General features: G+C 44.9%; 1 protein-coding gene across 1 annotated transcript; it reads left to right on the forward strand.

The window, feature by feature from the left end:
- Positions 1-25,327, forward strand: FBXW4 (F-box and WD repeat domain containing 4). Its single transcript, XM_062000922.1, has 6 exons — positions 1-349; positions 10,711-10,806; positions 13,457-13,642; positions 14,804-14,936; positions 17,502-17,596; positions 25,179-25,327. Exons 1-6 carry the CDS (start codon positions 84-86, stop codon positions 25,180-25,182), a joined length of 780 nt encoding a protein of 259 aa, XP_061856906.1. The 5' UTR covers positions 1-83; the 3' UTR covers positions 25,183-25,327.

The raw sequence follows: 25,327 nt of genomic DNA on the forward strand, positions 1-25,327 counted from the left end.
CGGCTGCCCCCGTCCATGGCTTGGCCTCCCCCGGGCAGCAGCAGCTCCGGCTCCCGGGGAGGAGGGGCGGGAGCTGCTGCTCCATGGGGAGGAAGGGCAGCCCCCGATCCCCCCAGGCAGAGGGGGGATCCCGGGCCGCCTCCCCCCCCTCCTCCTCCCCCCCCTCCCCGCTTTGGGCCTTACCCGAGGAGCTGCTGCTCCTCATCTGCTCCTACCTGGACGTGCAGGCCTTGGGCCGCCTGGGCCAAGTCTGCCGCCGCCTGCGCTTCCTCAGTAGCCGCGATCTCCTCTGGAGGGGCATAGCCCGTGGCTGCCTCAACTCCGGCTTCACCCAGCTCGGCACCGACCTGTAAGCGCGGCCTTCCCGGAGGAAGGGCGGGGGGGGGAGGCGGCCGCGGCGGCTAGGAAAGGCCGGGGATGCTGCGGCCTAGCTGGTTGCTAAGGGGCGTTCTGCGCTCCTGGCGTAGTCGCTAAGGGGGGCTTCCCGCCGCCGTCAGGGGGCGGAGGGAAGGGGGTGGCTATTCTCGAAGCGCGGCTGCGCCGTCTTTAGTCTGCGCCACGAGGGGCGGCGAGGGCAGGGGAAGGGCCGTAGCGCCGGGCCCGCGCTGCGGCCGCCCCCGGGAGGGGAGGGACCGCGTGTGGCGGCCCCGGGCCGGGGGGGCCTGACCCCGGCTCTGCCCAGGAGGACTGGGGGGTTGTGGGGAGGCGCTTCTTGTTCCCACGGGGAAGCGGGAGAGCGTGGCGGGGCCTTCCCGGGCCCTGTCGGTGCTTGGTCCGCTGGGAGCGGCCCTCAAATGTTGGGGCTCGACGTTCTCTCCAGATCAGCTCGGTCGCCCTGACAAAACATATAGGGTTTCGAGCTAGGGGAGGTGGGAGCGGGGCGGAGCGGCCGTGTGCGGCTGGGGTGATGCCTGTGCGCCCGCAGTCCGTCCCCACTCCGGAGCTGCGGGCCCTGCCACGGTCTCAGAAGACTCCTCAGCAAGCTGCGAGGCCTGGGCTGGTGTCTCCGGTGAAGTCTGGAGAGCGGCCAGTGGACACTATTATGTGCAAGAACCTTCGTGGCAGAGGAGCCCTAGGAATAGATATCTTGGGTTCTGCTTAGCAGCTTGCTGGTACAGCTGGTGCCTGCTGTCTCAGGGAAGGTGGCTCTTGGTCTCATTGTGATTTCTGGGCTTTTAAGGTTTTGTGGTTAGGGGCTGTTTTTTTCCTTTTTTTCCCCCTCTTCTTTTTACATCCCACAATTCAACAGTACACTGTAGGTTAGGAATAGATGCAAACCCTCTTGCCTTTACTGTGTGTGACACTGACATCTTTACACAGCAATTGGTTTTGGGGCTTTGGCCTTGACAGTTGTTGGTAAGCACCTAAGATTGCCTTTCTTAAATTTATGAGAGTAAGAAACACCACTCAGAGGCAACCACACAGTGTGGGATTTCCTTGCTATTTTAAGGATCCCAAGAGGAAGTTTAGGACCTTAGGATCTGTGAATTCTTTGCTAAGGTTTCCTTTTAGCTGTCAACCCAGGATCTTATTTGCCATCTGATGACTCAGTATTGTTTCTGCAAACACCGTTGACATGAACAAAAAGAAAAGATGTCAGGTTTTGAGGCCTATTTTACTGACTTGTAGTGCTCTCTCATCAATAGCACAGACTTTAGAGAAACAGCTATGGCTCCTGCAGACAGGAGCAGAACTTTGGTGGTGCTGAAAATCCTTGTGTTGGGTTTTCAGGACAGCCCTTCAACCCATTCAGTCTTCACAGCTTACAAGTTAAGTTCCTTGGAAGTCAGCAGGAATAAGCACTGCAGAATGACTGTGTGCTGGACTCTGTCTACTGTGATATACGATTTTGTCTCCTAAGGAAATGAAGTTCTGTATTTTTCATTAAGAATAAGGTGATACTATGCTCCTTCAGTTGCAAGAGGGATCAGGTGTACAGCAGAGCAGGTGCAGTGTATGTAAGGACCACCACTTCCCCCCCACAGAGGAATGCAGGCCTATAAACAGCTACAGAAGAGGTTTGTTGGGTCAGAGGGTTTAAGTGAGGGAAAGGCTGCTTAAGTATCATAAGTTCCCAGGGATTTCAGTGCTGTTAGGTTTGCTATGAACAGAGGGATTTTTTTTACTAATTCTAGGATGTGCTTTTATGCTGAGTCCTATTTTCAAGTTTTCTTTAACTCCTGTACTGGGTGCTGCTTTTGGCATTGGTCAGCACTGCCCTGGTCCTAGGGAGTTCAATCATGGGTAACACACCAAGTGACTATACAAGCTGGTTATGCAGGAACACTGAGATATATTTGGAGGATGAATCCTTTAATTACTTTTAACTTCATGGAAGGCTCAGACAATCTTCAGTTCTTTGAAATAGTGCTATAGATCTTACGGAGAAAGCCAAGCATTTATTTTCCCTGTGTGGAAATCCACCATCTGGGGGCATTTGCAGGAGTTTGGCTCCATCAGAGTAGACAGTTCTGGCAACAGATAAAAGACAAGGACGTATCACAGTACTGGGGAGTCTGGCTATCTATACACCTCCAGAAGAACCAGTGTGAGTGCATGTGTTGAGCTGTAGTACATCTGTAAAACTTCTACTTGGCTGAAGAAGAGTTTGTCTCCCTGGCAGTTTGAGAGTTTTAAATAGTCATGTCTCTTCCATACTGCTTACTCCTCATGCACGTCTCCGAGATCAAGAGCAGTATCCAAGATTCCTTCTCTTACTGGTGAAGGCAGTAAGATTTGCAGAGAGGGATTATATTTTGTTTAACTAACTGATACAAGCTGGGGAGGGAGTTGAGGTAAGCTTCTGGGCATGCAGTCTTTCTCCATGATACTAATTCTAAGTAGGAACCTAGTAGGTTAAATGTGACCCAGATAGGTATTTAAGCTAAAATATCACTGGGTAAATAGAATGGTGATGAAGATGATGGATAGCTGCACCTCCTTGATAACTGTGCTTTCTTAGTGATATGGAGTAAATCTTGAGTTTGTCAAGCTTGGCTTTGACTTGCTGAAGAGCTGAAGCTTCTGTTCCACATCTTGGGTAACATTGCACGAGGTGAACACTGTTTTTTGCTTTTAAGAGGTTTTGGTGCAATACTACCTGCAATTGAGAAAGCAAAAGCTGGAACAGTTTATGGTAAATGTACTTAAAGAAATACCATGCATGGTTCTAACATTAGATCTTAAACTGATGATCCCTGGGAGGCTGGCATAAGTTAAAAACTAGTCTAGGGAATATTTACTGTTTAAAACAGAAAAAACATCTCAGAATAGTTTGATCGTTTCTGCTGTTAAATGACTTTTGATAAGCCATCTGTTAATGCTTTGTAAATAGAGATAAATTTGAGCCTAGAGTGTGAGATAGCTGTGAAACCTATCCCCCTGCCCCCACTTACCCATTTTTTTAAAAGGGTGATTAGCTTGAAAATGACACCATTTCTTTCAAATGTTGTTTCTGTTAGGTATATCTTCAGATAATTGTAATGAGAAGATCAGAGGGAGCAGGCTTTGGGTTGTATGTGAAACAACTGTTTGTGCAGTCATCTTGCTTACAGAGCTTCTTTATGCCAAATAGAGAAGAGAAAAAAATTATAAGGAGCAGTTTGCAAAACCCTAGCTGTTTGCAGCATGGAAATGAGAAATTGTAGCATACCTGAAACAATTTGATTTAACTTTTTAAACTATCTACTTCTCATCCTGACTAAGTACTTTTAAAAATTGCCACCTGTGGTTATCTCAGGACACATACACAGGCTTAAATGATGTTAAACTGAATTACTGATGTCGTCCAAGGAAGATGTGGACTTGATCCCAGACAGTAGCTGTTAACGCTGAAAGGCACAACATTGGCAATTCCTTTTATTTGCCCTCTCTGGTAGGTTCAGGTAATTAGAAACTGCAGATGTAAGGGAAGTGTTTAAGGTATTGATTCAGTTGTGCACTTGAAGAGGGAAGAAGTTTGCTTTGAGCTACGTTTCTCTACACTTCATTCCTTGGCGGGGGAAATAAGGGAATCACCAGGTTCGCGTCAGTGTGAATTACTCTATGTTAGGGACAGCAGGATCTGACTTGGAAGGGTTTTTTAAAGCACATTCTTAATGTTAACTGTTTCTTCTTTGAACTGGCAGTAAGTAAATGTTTGTTGGAGTATTATGTCACTATTGTGGAAGTATAGAGAGATTTTAGGTGGATGTGGTTCTTGACACCTGTCCTGTAAGCTTGTCTGTGTCAGGCTACCACTTTTTCTGCATAGGCATGTTAATTTTACTTACAGACCTGTATCACAACAAGACCTTGTCATAGGAATGGTAAAAAGTTAATCGCAACACTGAAGGTTTTTGCTTCACTCAGTCACAGGAGCAGCTGAAGTAAGAGTTGAGCTGTATCTTCTTGATGTAAGGTGAATGAAGAGTTTTGTCCCAAAACTGCATGGCAGCTTATCACAGAAAAGTTCAGGCTTAAGAACTCTTTCTGCAGCTAAACTGTAGCTGAGCAGTAGCACAAAGCCTTTGGGGGTTTTGGTGCGTGTAGTGATATTACAGTTGTGCCTGGTAGCCTTTCTGTGTTTTACCAGCTGTTGTACAGGCCCAGCAAGAGCAGTCTCTGCCCTGATGAGCTTGCTGCCTAAATAGTCAGGGTAAACAAGGGCTGGGAGGGGAAACAGAGGCAGAGAGATGTCAACCAAGCTGCCCTCTGTGCAGCAGGTCAGTGTCAGAGCCAGGAATAGCAGAGAGTGCTTTAAGCCTTCATCCAATGCCTGCCTGCTGGACCACCTTGGACTGGGGAAATTGGAGAGGCAAAGAGCTCATTGCAAGGTGGTTCTTTAAATAAAGCAAGGAAGAAAAGAATAAAGTTGCAGCTGGGCTAAACTTATTTCCTTTTTGTTACGAAGGAATTTTAGAGGGCAAGTTAAAAGTTGCAACCTAAATAGCTTGACAATGTGCTCTTTGTAATATATTAATAGCTGTTGTCTGAGTATAGAAATGTTCCACTGCGTGTTTTATCTCTCCCTGTCTCTTGTTCTGCCTTGCCCACTAGGACCATGGTATATTCTCTGGTCCAGAGAAACAGATTAATTACTGGATGAATTTATCATCTTTGAATATTTAAGAGCTTGTGTAAGCATTTATATGAGTTAATAAAACCTGTGTTTTCTCCAGATCTTGGAAAAATATATACACCTGCAGGAGCAGGAAATGGCCAATCTCAGCCAGTCAAATCCAAATGCAAACTGCAGCAATCATAGGAGCCCTCTGCCTTCAGTACTGGAGGGGGAGGGAGCATGAGTGCCTGTAAAGCTGCTTCAGTTTCCTTCATCCTTTACAACTTATTTTACCAAAGTTTCATTACTTTAAAGTAAGAAATGAAGTCAGCAATGAACTGGTACACATGATGTAGAGGGCAATACTCCAGGGAGGATATTGCAATAACCGCAGAAGCCTGGAAGAGGGCACACAGCTATTGCTTTTTGCTGGAAAAGTCAGTGGTTTTTAGAAACTCCTGTTAGATTTGTTTCTTATTCTGTCTTAAACTGTTAGTTTTGGACAGGAGGATCTGACAGGACAGCTCCACAACATTGAAACTGCTTCTTGTTCTGGGAATGTGAAATTGTTTGTAAGAGTTCTTTCAGACTTGCCTATCCTTCCCTTAAAATCTTCATGAGTTCAAAGTGAAAGATTAATTGTGGCTCTTTCAGGGCTTAAGAAAAAAAAAAAAAGTGTGCTGTCCTTGTTACTGTTATCTTTGTAATGTGCATAAGTGAACTAGCTATGGGTTATTTCACTATCCAAATACTGCCCCCGTAGGCTACTCTTTCAAATCAAATATACATAACTATTGAGCAGCTGCAGGTTTTCTCAGACCTTTGCAGGGATACGCATGTTTTTGGAAGCAGTCTAGATTTCATCTCCAAAAAGCCTACAGAAGTCCCTGAGAGAGTCCAAACCCTGACTGGAGTTCCTAGCCATGATCCCATTGCAGTCACTCGGAAGGGAGAGAGCATCCGATGGCAGAGTGGTCTGGCTCAGTCTTGGTCATGACTTTTTTTTGGGAAGCCTGTGTAAGGTTTTCTTGCTGTGAGTACAGCAGTGTTCCTGCAGCTCTGGTTCATGTTAGAGTCTCTGATTTCTTCATTCAGATGGATTGTTCATGAGAACTACAAGGTGGAGCAGTAAACCTGCACAGCCTGGTAACATCTGAGATAGCATAGATGTGCCAGAGGAGAGGAGGAAAAGCAAGAGAACAGTCTGCAGAGCTCCCTTCCATCTCAGTTATGGGAGCCCATGTCAAATAAAAAAGAGGGGAGCAGAGAAAACAAGGCTGAACCTGGCAGTAAGCTAAATAAGGGTCATATGCTAAAGGAATTCAGGTGGAATTTTTGTCCTGGAAGAGACGCTTTGCAAGCCAAGCCGACTTGTGGAGGACAGCAACAGGAGCTCCTGACAGAAATAGCTTTTCCCTCTCGGCTGTCTGTTGGTGGCCTGTGACTTGTAACTGCACTGAGGCCCTGCCACTCAACAGGTGGGTGCTGATTACACAAATAAGTGCAGTTGGTCCCTATGTTAGCCATACCTGCTACAGGGCCAAGGTTGAAAGTCAGGCTTAGCCACAGTGACCTATTTGTTCCTCTGTGTGACCCTTCCAGTCAGGCCTGAGGCGGGCTGGTGACAGCTTTTATGCAGACAGCAGATTTTGTCCACAGAAGAGATTTGGGCTCAGCAGGTCTCTGCAGACTTGCATTTCTAGACAAGCTCTTTAGCACTTCAAATGTAGCAAAACGTGAAGGACTTCTGTAGGTTAAGATGCCCCGTGCAGCTGGGAAAATATACAGTATGACATGTTGGTGTTATCTTCTGTAACATGGTATATGTTGTTGCAGGCACCATTGTTTTGGCACATGCTGAAATTGTAGATGGCCAGTACCAATCTCTCCAGGATGCAGTAAAGCACAGAAGCTCTTGCTACTGCAAAAATACTGTTTCTGGTGGCAAAAGACTTTGTCTGGGATGGGAATCATTCAAGGCAAAAACTGTTGGAGGTGAAGCTCTAGGAGGAGATGGATTTAGTCTCTGCCTGACGGATCCTTTGGTTGCATTCTTTTGGGGCCCAGGCCAGCAACTGCCATGGTTTCTGAGGTCACCTGGGTCAATGGCACTGTGGGGGGATAGTCTCAGTCTCTCACTTCAGCAGCTGGGAAGTGGAGTCCAGAAGGAATATTACATTTCTTTTGGTAACTCTGCCAAGAAAGAGAGGAAATCCATAATTTGAGCAAAATACTTCAACTTTTTTTTTTTTTTTGGAAGGTGGGGTGAGGTAGGAAGGGGGAAATGAACAATCCTTTGTAATGGGGTGCTTGGGATGACTTTTATCCTGGAACACTCTCGGGATATAGGACGTGTTCAGCTTCTCTTTTTTTAGCGTGACAAAGTCTTTCTAAAGGGAGCTTCCTTGAGGAGTGCATGCAATTGGAAACATGCATTGGCACAGCTCATGTATTGCACCATATGGCTTGGGATCCTGGTAGAGTGCTTTTTGGATTAATTAGCTAATAATAAAGATAGCCTGGCATGTTCTGGATTGTGTAACTTTATCAACAAAAAACAGCAGTCCTTCCTCAGTGAGTCAGCCTTCAGCAGTTGAAATTCACTGTTGGGTGGGTTCTCTGAGAACGCGAATGCCAGGATCTTGATTTCACAGAGGACTTAAGCATGTACTGAATTTTAAGCATGTGGCTTAGGATTTTGCTGGGTTGCATACTGAGAAAGGTCAGGATATTCATTGGCTGGTGGATGGATAGTGGTCCCTCTGCAGGGTTTGTCTTCATAATGTGGTTTAGCCTCCTGAATCTTTGGGTGTTTAATCCAGTTGCTGAAGTGAGGTACTTGGTTACAGTGTATATGTGTGATGTCTGTTGATTGTCTTGGGTCATGGTGGAACAATTCTTAAAAATTTACATGTATAGAAAGTGTGTTGATGATGACTGAAGCAAAGTAGTCTTTGTAGGGGAGAAAAGGATCTTTTTTTTTAATCAAGTTTATATGGTGATGCCCTTTCTAACTTTAGAAGATTTGAGAACTGCTCTTATGTATTGCAGTGATGCTCATCACCATTTTTTTGATGTATTCTGGGAGTTGCTCTGGGGGAGTGCTGGTGAGGAAGCAAATCAAATTACATCTCAGCACTTGATTTCATCACTGGACTTGATTTAACTTTTGGTATAGGGGATCAAATGTCTGACCAGCACTTGAAAATCATTGCAATTCAGTCTCTGCTACCTTGGTGTTGGCAAAGGTGAAGGATGTACCAGTCCAATTTGTACATCCCTTTTCTCATGGCCTCTGTATATTCTGTCCCCTTTCTTGCCTCTATCATTAATAAATTAAATGTTTGGGAAATAAAAAGGGAGATGCTTCTAAGACATGTGTTGGATCCAGAATTGCTATATGGAGGAAGCAGACTGGATCCATTAATAGTAAAACAAACAAAAAGACAAACCAAAACCAACTTTCTCTCTACCATATGGTTCCTTCCCATCCATCCCTCACCCTTTCCAGACAGGACCTGTTGATTCATGTGAAAGGCCAAGACACCTTGGTCTGTTACAGGAGTAACTGCAGTGGTGAGCTGGTTGCTGTGGGCCAAGGCAACGTGTGACTCTTCTGATATGCCTCTTTCAGCAGCAGGAGGATCAAGGCCTGTCCCCCAACTAGAAAAGTCACCATGAGTGTAAGATGGAGGCTGTTTTTTTGACCTTGGATTCACCTTTTTGAGAGCCTTGGAAATTCCATCTGGCCTTCGCAGGGTGTGTGCGTTGCGCTCAGGATGTCTGGTTGGGCCACTGCTCAATGAGAGGGGGTTGTGGCGTGAGTGCGTTTTCCATCACTCCGCAAGCTGGTGACTTAAAATTTGTACGTGGGGAGAACTTAGCAGAGGTTTTAGTGTGGGGAGGAGAAGTGTTTTGGAGTCATGGATGGAACTGGATGTAGGCGGAGAGCCTGAACTCTGTCTGGGAGAGTAATAAGCGATGAGGAGGCTGCTGGACCTGACCTGACTTTTCAGTGCTGTGCATTCCTCATCTCAGACACTATCTGGCCCCACGAGCTCCTGCAAGTGCTTTCTTTAAAAAAGGAATTCCCCTGCTTGTAGCCTAGGCTAACTCTAGAGTTTTATTATTTATATATATATTTATTTACATATATTTACATATATTTAAATATTTAAAGGGTTAGGAGAAATAAAGAGCTCGTCGCTTCCTAAATTCAGCTTTATTTGGTGTGGCTCTACTGATGATAAACATAGAACTACAAAACTTTCTAGGGGATGTGAAGCCTTTCTGTGTGTTTTCTGTTTTTGTTTAAAATGGTCACATGCCCAGGAATGCAGTCAAATTGTAATGGTGACTAAGTGCCGGAAAGCACAGAAAAGGGGAGGGAAGGGTGAGTAGCCTGAGGCTATGGAAGGAAGGCTGGGAAAATGAGAATGTGGCCAGGCCCCAGGGTTAAGTTAGAGATTCCTACACCCATTAACAACCACAGGAGATGTTTATTTACAGGGAGCTAATCTTTGTTTTAAAAATGACAGAGTACCCAAAAATCCCACTTTTGGGAAGTGAGTTGGCACGGTAGGGATGGGAGGAGAGAGCTGGTTCGATTGAGGACCAGTCACCATCTCTCAAGGATCTTCCTTTCAAACAATGCATCTGGAAATGCTGGCTGTTGAGAAATACATGAGCATGGGATAAACTCATGTAGTCTAGTATGTGATTCACAAGCCCTAGTTACAAAGGGTAACTTGAAGAGATTCTTCTTGTTTGTACTTTTCTAATCTTTTCTACCTAAGCAGCTCCACCAAGGATATTGAATAATTAAGTTTATGAAAAGTGAGAGACGGGAGCTAATGTTCCCTGGTCTCAGTGGTACCTACCTTTTATCACCTCTTGCACTGTGTTAATCTTGGCTTGTTTCAGCTCATCCCAATGACTTTGATTTGTATCCCAGCAACTGTTTATGGACTACAGTATCCCTTTTAGGAACTTCTTTGACTGTAAGTGGAGAATTATCTGGCAATGTGGTGGAATTCTCTGTTATTTGGTGAGCTGCTACAAAAGACAGTCTATCCTGGGGCATGTGTGCATCGAATGATTATAGATGAATTAATGTAATTTTTAGCTTGAACATATCTTGATTTGTAATTAGTGTATCTGGTTAAGTGATACCAGGCAGGCGTGGGGCTGGAGCAGCTTCTTTACTAGCCTTCTGGCTAGGCACACTCTTCTGGCTTCTGATCTCAGTGTTGTCCTGACTAGTGTTTCCTCCATCTGTTCTTGTAGAGTGACTGGCTTGCTTTAGTCTCTATTAGAAGAATGATTTCCTGTTTCTCTGGTTGTTCTGGTAGTTTCTTTCAGTGTCATCTTGTTTTGATTACACTTTGCCTGAACCTGTGTTGCATTCAATGTACTTGATCAGTTCTTCATGAGATTTAAGGCTTGTATACCAGCGATCATCAGGGATGGCTTTCTATGCTGATAAGCACCCACTCTGCTCAGTGTTCCTTTGTCATCAGGTCTCATGAGTGTGCTCATGCACCATCAATGTTTGCTAGTTTATCGTTTGTGGAACCAGAGTGAGAGCCTACCCATGACGAGTTTGAGTGTATTTGTTGTCCATTTAGCTTCAGTCCTGGTTGCTAATCTCTCTCTTCCTCTGTCTGCAGAGCGCCTGGCATTCCTGTGAAGGAAAGGGTGAAAGTATCTCAGAACTGGAGGCACGGACGATGCCGGAGGGAGATCATCCTGAAATGGAAATGCAAGCAAGTGCCTCCTTTCTCTTCTATTTTGTCCTGTGTCAGCTGCTGTGGGGATTTGCATCTGTGTCCTGAAATGATATGATTCCTGTTCCTGGTGATCCACAGTGCCTTACAAGTGGTGTCGCTGATCTATTTTGGGTGGTGGTGCATGTGGGGTAACTGGAGTTGCTGTGTTGCCCAAGGGTTTCACTCTGAGAGCTGAGAGTTCCTTTCTTAGTAAGACTTTGAATTTGTCATTTTTCTGATCTGTGCAGTTCTAGTTGGATTTAGCAATCTTTATGACAGATTTCCAACTATTATGTTCCTGTCTGTTGCTGTGTACTGTGAGCAATTGCCTGTCTTGCTCTCACAGTCACCATACCTTGATCTCAGATGTGGGCTTGTGCCCCCTCAAAACACTTGGTTTGTCTCCCATGATTTATGCTGGCCCCTGATTTGGTTGTGCAAATCTAAAATACTAATTGACATTCTCCTGCCTTATGCTTCTCTCATTCACTAGAAAAAAAGTTATGTTTGACATTAACGAGAGAGATTGTTGTTAAAGTCTTGCTTGGAAAGGTGTATTCAGCGTTCAAAGCAAAGCATAAGATAGGTCTCTTATCTGAACAGCACATCTAAATTTTCAGCCTTCACATCATCAGACAGAAGGAAAAATGAGAAAGACTATGGTTTGTTAACTGCTGAAGAACAGGGACCTGCTACTGAGCTTTCATGCCTTTTTGTGCTGTGTAGATTGAAGTGGTGGATAATGTGCCACTGCTTGTCTAAAGTCCTGGGAACAGCTGTTAATGAGCAGAGTGGTTTTTGGTGCAGGTTGTATACCTGCCTTTGAAGTGCTTGCAACCATCTGTGAAGACGGGCTCTGTGGATGTTAGAGATCATTACTAAACCAGCTTCCCAGGTGAAAAGGCAAGGACTGATTTAATGAGGCTACCATCCAAACTGCATCCTCTAATTTTCATTTATCTTGGTTCAAATTTGTTACTTCTCCTTATGAAAAAGATATAGAAAAAAAGTAAAAAGCTAAAATGCAACAGGAGAGCCACAGAAACTGTCTGTAGTCTAGATAAGCTGGATATTCACTTGCTTTTAGAGGACTGCGTAGGAGTAGAGGAAGGAAGGGGAAATCAAAGCCCACCTAAACCCAAAGTTGTTGCTTGAAAGATGCCTCTTACTTTTTCCATGCATATGATCCAGTCCCAGATGAATATTATAGCCTGTGCTCAACTGCTTTGTCTGTGTGACTGAAAGCCTGTTATTGGAGATGAATGCAGTCATAGAATCGTAGAATGGTTAAGCAGGAACCTTCTGTCTAAAAGAAATCTTGTCCTCTTGCTTGTTCCTGGTTCCTCATTGTGATGTTCCGAGGTGGGGCTGTGCGTAATGGCTCTACTGATACAGAAAACATGACCTCTAAGAACGAATGATCTGCAAAAAAGAGAGACACAAATTTTAATGAGAAATCCCTCTGCTTTTAAAACAGTTTGTTCTTGACCAGTTTGAAAACTGAAAGGCTGCTCTATGGCAAGGCTCTGGTTTTGCTCAGGTTTGCATGGGTGTTGGTGTACTCAGCAATGACTGCAGAGTGGAGATGGTTTCATGCATCCATGCCCTGCAAGATGTAAGCCCCATATTTCTTTGTAACTGGCTTTGCCATGCCCAGAAAGCCTATTTGCAGATTCTCTGGTGCTACACAAAAGCAAGATCACGAGCAAAGAGCTCAATGCCTTGTAGCCTGTCTGGTTTTCTGTGTTTTGGTTTTGTTTCAAGAACAAACGAGCCACTTGTGATGACAGACTTGATTCGGACATTGCTTGAGTGTCTCCTTCTCTTCCTGGTTTCCCAGGAAGTTAAGTATGCTTTCCACTTGTGACTTCAGTCTTCGATACTTTGAAACAACTCCTTTAGCAGTCTCCTGCTCTTGTCCTGCTACCTGTCACTGTCTCTCAGATGGCAAGGGACAGAAGGAGTGTGTGGGCTCTTCTGAAAGACAGGCAGTGGAAGAGGTGTGGATGTAGAAAATTCTCTCCTTTACATGATGAGCACAATTTCTTGGATACCATCAGGCTTACTCTGCTGCTTTTACAGAGCAGCATGCACAGCATGCAGGAGGTGGAGGACCCTCTGTTTGTATGAAGACCCGTGGTGCAGTGTCATCTTTGTAGTCTGTGCTGGGCATGGGTAAACAATGTGCAGAATCAAGTCTGACTGACTGCACCAAGAGCTTCATATTGAAGACTCTGCTAGAAATGCTTGGCATAGCTTGCAACTGCCTGATAGTCTAGTTTCTTTCATGAGCCCTATACTTTTTAAGAGGTGTCAGGGAGCCTTAAGTATTTCCTATCTAAACTCACTAGACTTTTGATCATCTTCTGTTTCAGAGATTCCATGCTTACTTTTCCTTAGCTCTTAGTTAGAAAAAATGCCAGCAATGTGATCTGCTTTGTATGTTGCTGGAGAAGCTTCACTTCCTATCTGTGCTGCTGTGTTAAGCCCCGATGTAATGTGACCAGCAGTGCCAATTTCAGTTTTCCTGAGTGAGCATTTGCTTTTGTTGATGTGTTTACATAAGGAGTCTCTTTTATTCCTTTTTATGTGTGAGGTTTTTGTTCTTTGCACTCCTGCACACCTCCAACCTGCTGTCTGTTTGTAGTTTGATGCCCTGGATAGAGCTGGATGGGGAGCATCTGTACCTGTCTCAAGCAGAGAACATCCAGGCCTACCAGCTGTGTGCAGACGGTGCGGGTTTGCAGCGTCACCCTCAGGCCATCTTCTCTGGCCACCAGGAAGATGTATGTCGCTTTGTTCTTGTCAACTCCCATATCGTCAGTGGAGGGGGGTAAGTTGAATGAATGAAGGAGCCCAAAGAGTGTGGTAGTGAAGCTGGGAAGGTTTTGTGCAACTCCAGCCCGGAGCTGAGGGGTAAACCTTGCTACACAGCATCCACACTGTGTTCAGCTGCTGCTGCATCCTGTCTTATGATTTGTTTCTGTCCTGAAAAAGCTGCTCTAGATCACTGGAGGACCTGAGTCTTCTGTAAGAAGGACCTTATAAAGTGTCCTTTTCTGTTTTGAACTTGTGTAGATGTCCATGGGACTCTTGAATCAGGAGGGACTGGTCAGGCAGTCCTGACCATGTACAGTTTTCTTCTGTTAGAGTCAGAGTAGCTACACTGTTCAGAACTGCTGGTTAACTGGGACTTCAGTAGCGCATAAAGGTTTCTAGAGACAAGTATAGTTTATTAGACCTACTGATATAATTGTGAAGAGGGGGAAAACTGCCAAGCATTCCAGCATACACACACACTTCTCCAGTTAATTGTGCATTAGACTGGCCTTTTTCAATTACAGCAAATGACAGAACTGTTATTTATAAACTTTTAGCTATTAATATACTAAGAACGTAATCACAGAATTGGGAGATGCAATCATGACTATCTGTCCTGGATATCTTAAGGCTCTCCCTTGTGAACTGTAGCCAAAATTCAGGTGAAAATGAAGACATGCATTTTAAATTCCACTAACTGTATTGATTAACAAAAAAATCTTAAGTGTTTGTGTGGTTAATTCAAAGCTCAATACCCTGCACGGTTGCTCTGAAATGAATTAAAAACTGAGGCTTGGACATGGATGAGAATGACCTTTTGCTTGTTCCCTTACTCTAGGCATTCAGCATCTAGCCAGGATTCTGGCAAGCTCAAAGCAGTAGGAGGAGAAATGGCTGCTCTGCTAATTTCTGCAGCTTAACACAAAGTGGAGGTTGGAAAGATAGCCAGGAAAATTTTCATGTGCAACAGATCAGGCTTTGGCTGGCCAGATGTGGGGCTGCAAGGGAACTGGTGATGTGTGAGGAATGGAGGGTTAATAATGCTGCATGAATTTCACCTGCCATGAGATATCAGTCCCGGTCTTTTTTGTGTCACTCCTAAGCACTAATGGAAGGTGCATGCCAAAGGAGATGCAGCTGATGCTGAGTCCCTGCCTGGGGATTTGTTTTTCAGAGATGGGAACATTGTCCTTCACAAGATCCATGGCTCCTACAGCGTCAAGTTCTCTGCGCATGAACAGGAGGTGAACTGCGTGGACTTCCAAGGTGGCCTCATTGTCAGTGGCTCTCGGGACAGGACAGCAAAGGTGAGCAATCATGTTCCAGCACCTGCAGGTAATGCTGCAGAGGTGACCTCGGAGGTCTTGTTCCATGAATGTTTAAGTGTCAGCAGAACTGTTGTGAGCCCTTTCTTGTGTGTCTGCAGGAGGAGTGCTGGGCATCTTGGCATAGGCTCCTGTCTCTGAAAGGTGCTTGCCGTGCCAAGACTTTTTAAGAAAGATTTGACAGTACTTTATGACTTCAATTCCTGGTTTAAACTAGGAAGTGCAGAAGGTGGCAGCTGATGTTTTGCTTCTTTCACTGTACGTCTGTCTAACATGGTAGTGGAGATCCATGCCAATTAGTCTGAGTTTTGCTGTATATCTCAAGCACATCCTTGCTTTGTGATGCAGTGCTGCTTCACCTGGTCTCTGTTGTATATTCATTCCTTTTAAGGGATATCACGATGTCTTTTCTAAACTTGTGGGGTGATGATTTGGGTTGGGAGAGACCTTAAAGATCGTGTAGTTCTGTTGTTTGATTACTTATGGGTTTTGGCGGGCTTTTTTTTGGGGAGAGTGTGGGGGATGTCATTGTTCTGGGGGTTGTTTTTTATGGTTCTTGATTCACAAACCAGGAGGGAAGTTAGACTGTGAATACTACTAGCTCCCATTTTTCCTCTTCCAGTTAGCATCACTGAGTCCTGACATAGAATTTTTTTGAGGCAGGACCTTGTTGATTTTATTTTTTTGTCTCTCATTAACAGTGCTCTTTTCCTACATGGACCTGGACAGTTGTTCTCCCAAACTCTTAACTGTCTCTGGTTTAGTAATTTAGGGAACTCCACATACGTGTTCCCCCCTTGTCCTGATAACATGATGCAGTACCTGTAGCATCTTCACAACCACTTGTTTCATTGTTGGAAGTGGTTGCTGTATGTCAAAAGCTTTGGCTGTTGCTCAGGGTAGGCTTGGTCCCCACTACATATTTTAGAGTGTTAATGGAGATAAGAGGAAAAACTGCTATTTGTGTTTTGCAAGAGAGGAAGTTGGGGCAAAGAAAGGCTTAAATGTCTCTGTCAAGGTTTTATAGCAAGCATGTGGTTATAGGTAACTATCTGACAGGCTGCTTAACTACATGACCCTATCTGTTCTTGTTGATCCCTCCATACGGGTGTAAAATCCTGGGTAAAATCACTGCCAAGCAGAGCAGTGTTTAGATGCAAAGGACATTGTTGGGGATGCTACTTGCCTCCTGGGAGCAAGGCCTTGATGCTGCTCTGTCTCACATTTAAGCAGGGCTGTTCCTCTATGTTCTGTGGAGCTTCTTTGCTGGGAGAATGCCGCCTTCTGCTTCCCTGGCAGCCAGAGGACAAACCTCCCTGACCTTGAGAACAAATTCCTCAAGGCCAAAGGAGGAATTTAAGGTTGTTTTTCTTGCAGCTACTGTGAGATGGTGCCCACCCAGTGCTCTCCACAGCATAGGCTCTGGGATGTTCGCTTCTTATTTCTTTTTATCATCTCTTTTGTAGACTGCCTTGTTTGTGTGAATCAGACTCTTGGAGGGTGGAAGGGAATCCCTACCAACCTTTTAAAGGGGCTCTAAGAGTCTAAGCTATTGAGGGCTCTGCTGAGTGTTGATTAGGACTAAGCCCTGAAGAGCTGCTAATGTACATTCCTGTGTGATAGGCACCAGATAGTGTGCTCTGAGCAATATTTTTAACCTGTAGGAGATAGGGATGCCTTAAAAGAGTTAAGCTTTTCTGCTGCTTTTGCTGACACTAGGTGCTAAATTCCCCGCTGACAAGAATAGCCTGCAATCCTGGGCATTATCAACAAACAAACAAATAGGGCACTCCAGGCTTTGAAGTCTTGAAGTGAAACATTGGGGGCTGGTTACAGAGAACTGAGGGGCTTGAGTCCTGTGGGCCAAGAATGAAGACAGGGTGGAGAAAATGAGGGCCACAAGCAGAGGTCCCCCAAGAATCTGAGGGGGCTTTATTAGGACCCAGAAGCAAAAGAGGGGTGGTGAGCTGGTGGAAGGAGGTGTGCATATATGCATTTGATGGGAGAGGGAAGAGTTTCACCTTTTCAATGAGCCAGGGGTCCTTATTTGACAATAGCCTGAGGGACACTTAAGAAACTTGATCGAAAGGAGGTGGGTTTATAAAACATGTTTTGCAGGATAGTGAATGATTAATTTTATAGCTATTAATGGAAGTTTTTCAGGGATGGTACACAGGCTTCTCACACAGTTCAAAGGAACAGCAGAGATTTGAACAAAACCCACTTCTTGTTGGTTTAACTATAAATGATGAGAAGTGTCTGTGTTGAGTGCTGCCCTAGAGAGCTCGTGCTGATGGGGGAGGCTCTCTCTGTTACCAGTGGGATGAATGGTTGTACTCAGAAGGTGAATCTTTGTAACTTGTGCTTGTTTCTGTCAGCGATTGAAGACTCTGCTCCTAAGAAATAAGTAATGGGATTTCAGGGAGAGGATCTCAGGGAAGGTGAACGTTGCAGTTTTGGCAACTCTTCCTGCACAACGTGAGCAGTGTACATCCTACCTTCTGCACCTTCTGGGTGATGTGGCATAACATGCATCTCTCTCTTTAGGTTTGGTCCCTGTCCGCGGGCAGAGTTGGGCAGTGTCTACATACAGTGCAGACAGAGGATCGAGTGTGGTCCATTGCTATCAGCCCATTATTAAGGTAACAGAGATCTCTTTATTCCCGATTTCAAACAGAGAGAAGTAAAGGAGCTGGATAAGCTATGTGTCCACAGATATCACTCTGATGTACCAGTGTGACAATTCAGGGACTTGATCTGGGTGGAGGCTGACCAGGTGGTTGTGCCTACAGCAGGAGCTTGGGAAAGAGCATGTGGTCTTTGTTTTCCCAGAACAGTGTAGAGATCTGCAGGTAAAGAGGCTGTGAAAATGGCCCTGTATTCCTGGTACTGTCTCAGGTGGGACCTGTTCCTTCTTACTTGCAGAGCAACTTCTGGCTTGCTAATTAGAAACCAGGAGTCAGATTTTCTTGTGGTTTTCTGGAAAGATTGAAACTTATTATCTGGCAGAAGTTATGCCAAGGAAAAAGAACCTTTCCTGGGAGCTGTGTGTAATGATTAGAGCTCAGTTTTCTCTGAGCGTGCTGAACTGGGAAAGAGGTTTTATGTCTTCTGTAGCCCCATGCTTCTAGTGCAGGTGTAATGCTACAACTACAACTTCATTGTGAGAGACAAGGGCAGTACCTACACCAATATCTTCTAGGGTGTTTTTTCAAAGTGCTCCTATTCTTGAGGATGTGAAAAAATCTAAGAAACTCAAAACTCTAACTGTTAAAATCTTACACTGACGAGCAGTGATCTGTCTCTTTGGTTCAATGTCAAGCTTGTTTTCTGCATGCAAGAGAGATTCTTCCTTATCCTTCCTCAAGGAAGGGAGGAAGAAGAGTTGTCATTGCTACCCATGTGATGTCTGCAGCTAGTGAATCTTAGGCTTGTGCAAAACCAAAATACTTTCCACAACTACTGTCCTTATTTGATTTCCAAGTTTGTTTTGCAGGCAGCAGAAACTTAGTGGTACAAAGCTAACGGCATTATCTAGGAAATGAACCTCAAGGCTTGCTAGGATTCTGAGTCTTCATCCCAGTGGTTTTGAAGAAGTGCCAGGGATGTTAATACTGTTGCAAGGTGTCAGATAGAAGCCCTTTGCTCTCTTCTGTGCTGTGAGGGCCCCTTTTCTAGCAGACAGGCCTTGGCTCTAGCACTGTGGCTGGTTAGAGCCCTGTGGCATACTGCTTCCTACTTGTAAGTGATGACCTACTGAGGTGGCCTCTTGTCAGGACAGCGTTCCTCTCTCCAGTGTGCACACTCTCTGTCACAATATTTACCCACAGTCTCCCCATCCACCCTTTCCTCCCTGCAAGGTGATAAATGGGAAGTGGTGGACCAGCTACCCCATGAACAAGGAGGGGTTAAATAATGCACTCATTTTTTTTATGAGACTGTAGACTGTGCAAGGCTCCCTGGCTAACCCACCCTACCACCCCCCACTTACCCCTCTGTATTTTTGGGAGGGGGAGTGTGGAGAATTAGAGCCAATTAGCCACGTCATTAATTCTTCAATTTGACGGCTGATATAGCAGGGCCCGCAACACGCTGCTGCCCTTGTATAATGGGAACCCTGCTCCTTAACATATTGACCATGGGAGAAGTTAATTAAAATTCCACAGAGAGAAGGTGTCGGCTAACCTATAAACCTGTCGCTTCTCAGAACAAATCACAGCCATCCTAGAAGAGAGAGAGGATCAGAGCAGGAGGGCATTTGGTGGGGGAGGGCCAGGGCAAGGGGCAGGGGAGATGAATTTTTCACTAATAGGTTTTATTGCTTGCTGTCTAATGAAGGTGAGTATCAAAAAGATAATATCTGATTTCTAGTAAGGTCTGCTTTGGGGAGCTCTGCGGTTTCTGTTTTATTTGCAAGAGCCCATATTTCACCCATATGCAATCCCCATGCACTTGTGTGTGAAGCTTTTCCTCCCTTGCAGTCCTCATCCTTCTTGCCAGAGCTTGGATGCGTTTGTTCCTCAGTGAGGCTGAACGTGGCCTATAACCTCCACTTCCTCCTAAACGTTTGACATGCCCTCCTGATTCTATCTTCCTGCTTGTGCTGCTGTAACCTGAGAGCTCCTCCACAAGAACAGATAGTTCTGATAGTGTAGAGCTGCTGTAGAATCAGGCTCCAACCACCCGGGTATTTTGGCCTATCGTTGCTGAGAACCTGCCAACTCTCTCCACTATGGACACACGGAGCTCAGGAACAGCTCCAATCAGTTGTGCGTGGTAGGGTAAGAGCAGGGAGAACGCCTCTAGCTCTGGCCACTGCAAAGTGCTTTGGAGAAGCTGCAGTTTCCTGACCTGGAGGTCTGCCAGGACTAAGACTTTCTAAAGTGGTCAGGGTTATGTTCTTACTGAACCTCAGCTGTTAATGGGTAGGACTGAAACTGTTTGTCTTGCTTTTCAGTGGTAGCTCCCTCTGAGTGCAGCTTCCTTAAAAAGTATCCCATGAGCACCTGACCCACAGCTGGGTTGTCTGCTGTGGTCCTGCTCTGCTGGACTGCTGCTCCAGAGGATAGTGTTTGTACACCCAAACTGAACTTCAGAGACTTGTACTTTTAAAGCACAGCTCCACTGGCTTCAGGCATCTTTCTTGAGTATTCTTTGATTTGTCAACATTTTCCATGTGTCACTACAGAGATCTTCCTGCAGATGTGCTGAGCTAGGGAGGAGAGTTCTTTGCTCTTGTGTATTGATGCTGAGCTGTATGCTTGGAGGATCTGCAGAGTGATGCCAGTAAGGAAGATTAAGTAGGGTAAAAGTGTTCTGAAGAGTACTGAATCTTCCCTTCTTACTGTGCAAGGGAAAACTGTGCTTAGTCCTTTTGAGCCATGGAAGTGCCTTCACATCCATGGGTGTTATCAGAGCTTCATTGCTTTGGGGATCCTTACCTGCAGGGCAGTAGGGATGAGGAGAGCATTGTGTTCCTTCTGCATTTTCAGCAGGTCTTCTGCACGCTGTACTGGACAGTGCGCTTGGGATAGCAGGTCTCACATTGGCACTAGAGAAGAGTCTGAGAGTATCCAGCAACTGTTTTAATTGATCTCCAAAGCTATCCTTCTCTGCAGATTAGTGCTTACAGAGAAGCTCTGTACCCTAAACCATGTTTCACAGCTGCTTGTAATCCCCTTCCCCCCAAGTTCATTTGCCTTTTGAACTTTGTGTCACGCAGATGTTAAACTTTCATTTACTGGTGCTTACTGCAGTGACTTATGTGTGCTCAGGGACCAGGGCAAGCCTGAGTGCAGCGGACCAATTCAAATATGCAAAGTGAGGCAAACCCAGGGCTTTCTAGTGGAACAGTGGCACCACCTTCATGCTTTGTGATTCCCTGAGGTGGCAGTAGGCAGGGAAGAAAGGTGGCTCTTGTACACGTTTATTTTGAGGGATAGGTTTAGGGAGAAAATGAGGTCCAATTGCCTGATGTTTATGGCTGCAGAAACATAATGGTGTATATTTTACTACTGAAGTATTCCTTTATTTAGGGGAATATTTGTTGTACATTTTTTTCCTAGTCATGATAAAGCTTGCCAACTGGAGGGAAAGGAAAAAAACGTGGACTTTGTTAAATTTACTATTAACCCTGGATTCAGAAATTCTTCAGTGTTGGATGAAAAAAGTTCCAATCTAAGCTGACTCCTCCTGGATCTGGCCAATGGCATTTGCTTTTTAGATTTTAAAATATTTATTGTGAAAGCTGATGTTCCCATGTTGTACTTGAAATGTGTTGGATTTTAAACCAAGACAGATGATAATGGGGGCATAAAAATGGTTTTCAATGTGCTACTATAGATTGACAGCTGGGCAAGTTTTGGTGCAATTTGGGGCAGTGTTAAGCAACTGTGATGTGTCTCATTGTGGCAGATGTGTGCTTTGGGTGAATATGCCCAAAAGATGGTCTCCGCTTTTCCAACTGTGTCATTGACCTACTGCAGTATGTGACCTCTCCTTGCAAATGTTGCCTTGGTGAAGTGCAAGTTTACTTCAGAGAGGAGGAGAATTTGTACCAAAGCCTAGCCATCTGCATTGAATGTTTAAATTGAAGGAAAATGAGTAATTCTGTGAACAGTCAAATTTAAAAGGCTGGACTTGTTCAATTTCTTATTTGTGCAGTGTTGTAGATCAGACTCAACTCCTCTATTTTAACATACTATTTTGGATCTCTTTTAACCTATTTGCCTCTCCTATGGAATGTTATGGGGAAGTAACATCTGGGGAGACTTCTGCCTCTATGGACAACCTCAGAGAAATTGCAAAACATACCCAAAACTTGTTGGGGAAAGGAAGGAAGAGAAGAGTTACAGACAGGCACCTTCACTGAATGGGCCTCTTCCACTGGGAACAATCAAAATGATTAATTTTAAAGGCTTCTTTTTAATGGCTATCTGGAAACTCTTTGTGAAAGTGAAACAATTTGATCTTGCAGATTGCATTAAACAACCCATCTGAGTCAGAGCAACTTTGCACTAGTTTGAATTGTACAATTGAAGCTGAAACGTGCAGGAGTTAAAATGGTTGATGAGGTTCCTCCCCCCTTCAGTTCTCACTCCACTTTTTTGTCAGCAGATGTCCCCTACTGCGTATCAAGATGAGCTGTTGGCTGCACTGGTGCTCTGGTTTGACCCAGCTTTGTGCGGTTAACCTCTCTGAGTCTGCTAGGACTTGGGACGAGTAACTGGATTTGACTCTAGCTTGTGCATTGCCAGCAAAATAGCAGGCAGCAACAGCTCTGCTGTCCTTTGGGATCTCTGTAGAGCCTGCTTGGTTTGAATAATTCAGCAGGGACTCTGACCTGCAGCCATTTCTTAAGCAGGGGGAGGAAGAACCTGCTCAACTGTGAGCTCCCAGGGCAGCCTGGCAGAGTTGGGGATGGCATTAACTACCATCTCTTGCTGACCTCGGAGAGTGATCTGGATGCAGATTTCTATATGCAATAGTCATAACTGACGTGGTGCTCTTTCACCTTCGAGCTGAAGAGCAGGAAATGAGTATCAATTTCTCCCCTCTGGAGCTAAAATGACACCTGTGCCCTGACTGTTCCCTTGATGTTTGGAGGAAGAAGACTTTGGTTTATCTTCTTTAATTGTGTGATAATGACTCTTATTTGGTGGTCTTCACATGGGTCAACATGCAAGCATATGTGTCCCTTCTCCCTCTCCTCTAGAAACAAACACAGACACAAACATTTCTATAGCTTGAGGAATTGCAATTTATCTCTCTTCGCTTCAGTTTCTTTCCTTTAACCTCTAAAGCTCACAGGGCTGATGATTTGCTCTCTCTTTGGCACTTTTGGCCAATATTTTAATGTATATATTTTCTCTGTGAATTGGCTCACTAGTGCTATGGGCAGGTGAGTAAGTTTTGGGAGGCAGTAGCTATCTGAGAACCCAGACATCTGTTTCTAATCCTGTGGAGCTGTGTTGCATATTGAAGTGGGTTTTTTTTCTCCCCCTGCAGTTTTTTTTTCTCATCTTTCCCTTTGCTTGAGGGGAAAGTCTGTCTCAGAAAGCTTGGAGGAAGCATCTTTCTTTTGCTGCTTGGTTTGCACAGGAGAATCCACGTCTGTTTAATCGATGTGACAGAAAAAACTTAGTTGAGGGGGCTGGCAGCCTTATGGTTTGAGGTTTCTATTTCCAGTTTGCGATCATTTTCTCTTCGGTTTTTAAGTTTACAGGGGGAAGAGGTAACTTCACCAGACCTTGGCTGCTGTTTACCTTCACTCGCTTGTGCAGTGTGCCTTTGTTTTTCCACCTTTGATCAGTGTCCTGCCAACAGATAATTTAGCAATTGCATCCCAGGCTGGAAGTGTGGAGTTAATGTTAAAATTAGGGTTTTTTTTCCTTTCCTAACTTCTCTGGCTGATGGAGCAGAGAAGGGGAGAGGGGAGGTGAAGTGGGCCATAAATTCTAGACCTGGTGATTCTGCTGCTTGTGGAGAAACGAAAGCCTCTGATGTCTCTTAAGCACTTTCATTAACATTTAAATTAAGGGTTTGTTTTTCAGGGACTTCAGTCACAGCCCTTTCATACCCTGACACATGGAGGCTGTTGTCTCTTTTTCTCCCTCTCTTTCCAGCTTGCAAGTCAGTGTACAGTAGTAATCACTGGTGGATTTTTTTTCTGATCTCTCTGGAGGGCAGCGACCTGACAAGCTGTACCAGAGGTTCAAAGAGAATCAGAAATGCAGTGCAAAGGTAGATGAGCAGAGGATACCAGGTTTCACTCCTACAATTAGAGTGGTGTCTGTTCCCTCCCCTGTCTTTCAAAGTGTTGCTTTTAGGGGTGGGGAGGTACAGAGAGGGATGGACCTTTCTTGCACGGTGAGAGCCCCCAGGTGCAGATGCCGAACAGCTTCCACTGTTCCTCCTCCCAGATGAGGCTGAAGGATGTGAGCTCGTGCCCTGAGGTAGGAAGTGGAGCTATAGTATCCTAAGATAGCAGCCTAACCCTTCTAAAGGACCGTTGACTCTCTCTGAAGACAGCGGGGAGGCTGCTCCTCAGCCTGCCATTGGCATTTGAAAGGAGAGTGATAGTGGAGGATATTGCCCTGGTGTAAGAAACTCACCTCTGTCTTCTGTGCTACAGTGCTGAAGTCATGTCTGCTCTGAGCACTGTGCCTTTTCCTAACAGTAGAGGAGACAGCTGGTTTGAAGTGTCCTTTTGAATCTTGTCTTACAACAGCCTTACTGTTGTAGCTAAGTCTGGTAGGAGAGCTCGGTGGTTTGACATCAAGAAGAAAAACTGCTTCAACAATTGTCAGAGCCAAGGATCAAGGGGATAGTTTTAGGAATGGCAACAACTTGCAGTGGAGAAGCAGTGTAGTGGGATTTATATGAAGACACAGGTCTTTGTCCCAAAGCTCTTTTGGGAAAAGCTCTTTTAGAATCTTTCACTTATCTCCCACCCAATTGGTCACCACTGGTAGGGTGTTATCTTCTGTGGACTCTCTGACAGGAGTTAGGGGATGCTGAGTCGCACTGAACTGGTGTCTTTCATGAGCTAAAAGTGGATAAAAGACAGAGGAAAATGAGCCAACACATGAGCAAAGCATTTAGCATAATGAAACCTTGGTTGCTGTGACTGTCACACTGCTCATGTCTTCATGCTACACCACCCCAAATTTTCTTGCCTTTCAATAAGAGCTTGATTCAGATGAGCTTTGAAGGATGCCAACAGGATGACAGCAGTAAGCTGGCAGTTGGATTGGGAAGGATATTCCCTGTGTGGTGGTAGACATGGAACATAGAGTGGTGCCAGAAGTTTCTGTTTCTTCAAGATTAGTCTTTTGTGTGCCAATGGTGGCCATGATTTGTACCATATGGCTCTTCTGGAAGGTGTAACTCAAAATCATGCACTTACAGAAGCTTCTTCTGTATGCTGAAAAAGATTTCTGTTCTGGGATTAGATTTTTTTGCCCTTTTGTGTAAACTACCACACCCTGTAGCCTGTCATTTCATGTGTCACTGTCAGGTTGAAGTATTGTGTCTAACTATTCCATTACTGAGTGATAGCTTTCAGCGGTGAGTGATACAGAACAACTGTTTCAATATGGACAAGGTGATCTCTTTCATATTCCAGGTGCTCTAGAGCTATGTGGTGGGATGTACTTCTCTGATCCCATCTCACCAATATTCTTTCTGTATTGTACCACCCATCTGATTGCTCTGTCCCTGCAGATGAGTCCAAACTCCTTTCTGAGAGATTTTTGCTTAGTTGTAAGAATTACTACCCTTGATGTCCTGGTATCTTCATCGTGCATAATGCAAGGAGGATTCAGAGTGTCTGCTCTGCACTGCTGGCATCCATCCACTCTGAGGTGCTTCAG

This window comes from Colius striatus, chromosome 8, assembly GCF_028858725.1.
Source record: "Colius striatus isolate bColStr4 chromosome 8, bColStr4.1.hap1, whole genome shotgun sequence".
In the NCBI taxonomy this organism is placed as follows: domain Eukaryota; kingdom Metazoa; phylum Chordata; class Aves; order Coliiformes; family Coliidae; genus Colius; species Colius striatus.

Excerpts from the sequence above, each read along its gene's own strand:
- FBXW4 (XM_062000922.1), top strand. The coding sequence starts at position 84 with ATGGGGAGGAAGGGCAGCCCCCGATCCCCCCAGGCAGAGGGGGGATCC. Across the intron at positions 350-10,710 it reads ACCCAGCTCGGCACCGACCT|AGCGCCTGGCATTCCTGTGA; the intron begins GTAAGCGCGGCC and ends CTCTGTCTGCAG. Across the intron at positions 13,643-14,803 it reads CATATCGTCAGTGGAGGGGG|AGATGGGAACATTGTCCTTC; the intron begins GTAAGTTGAATG and ends TTTGTTTTTCAG.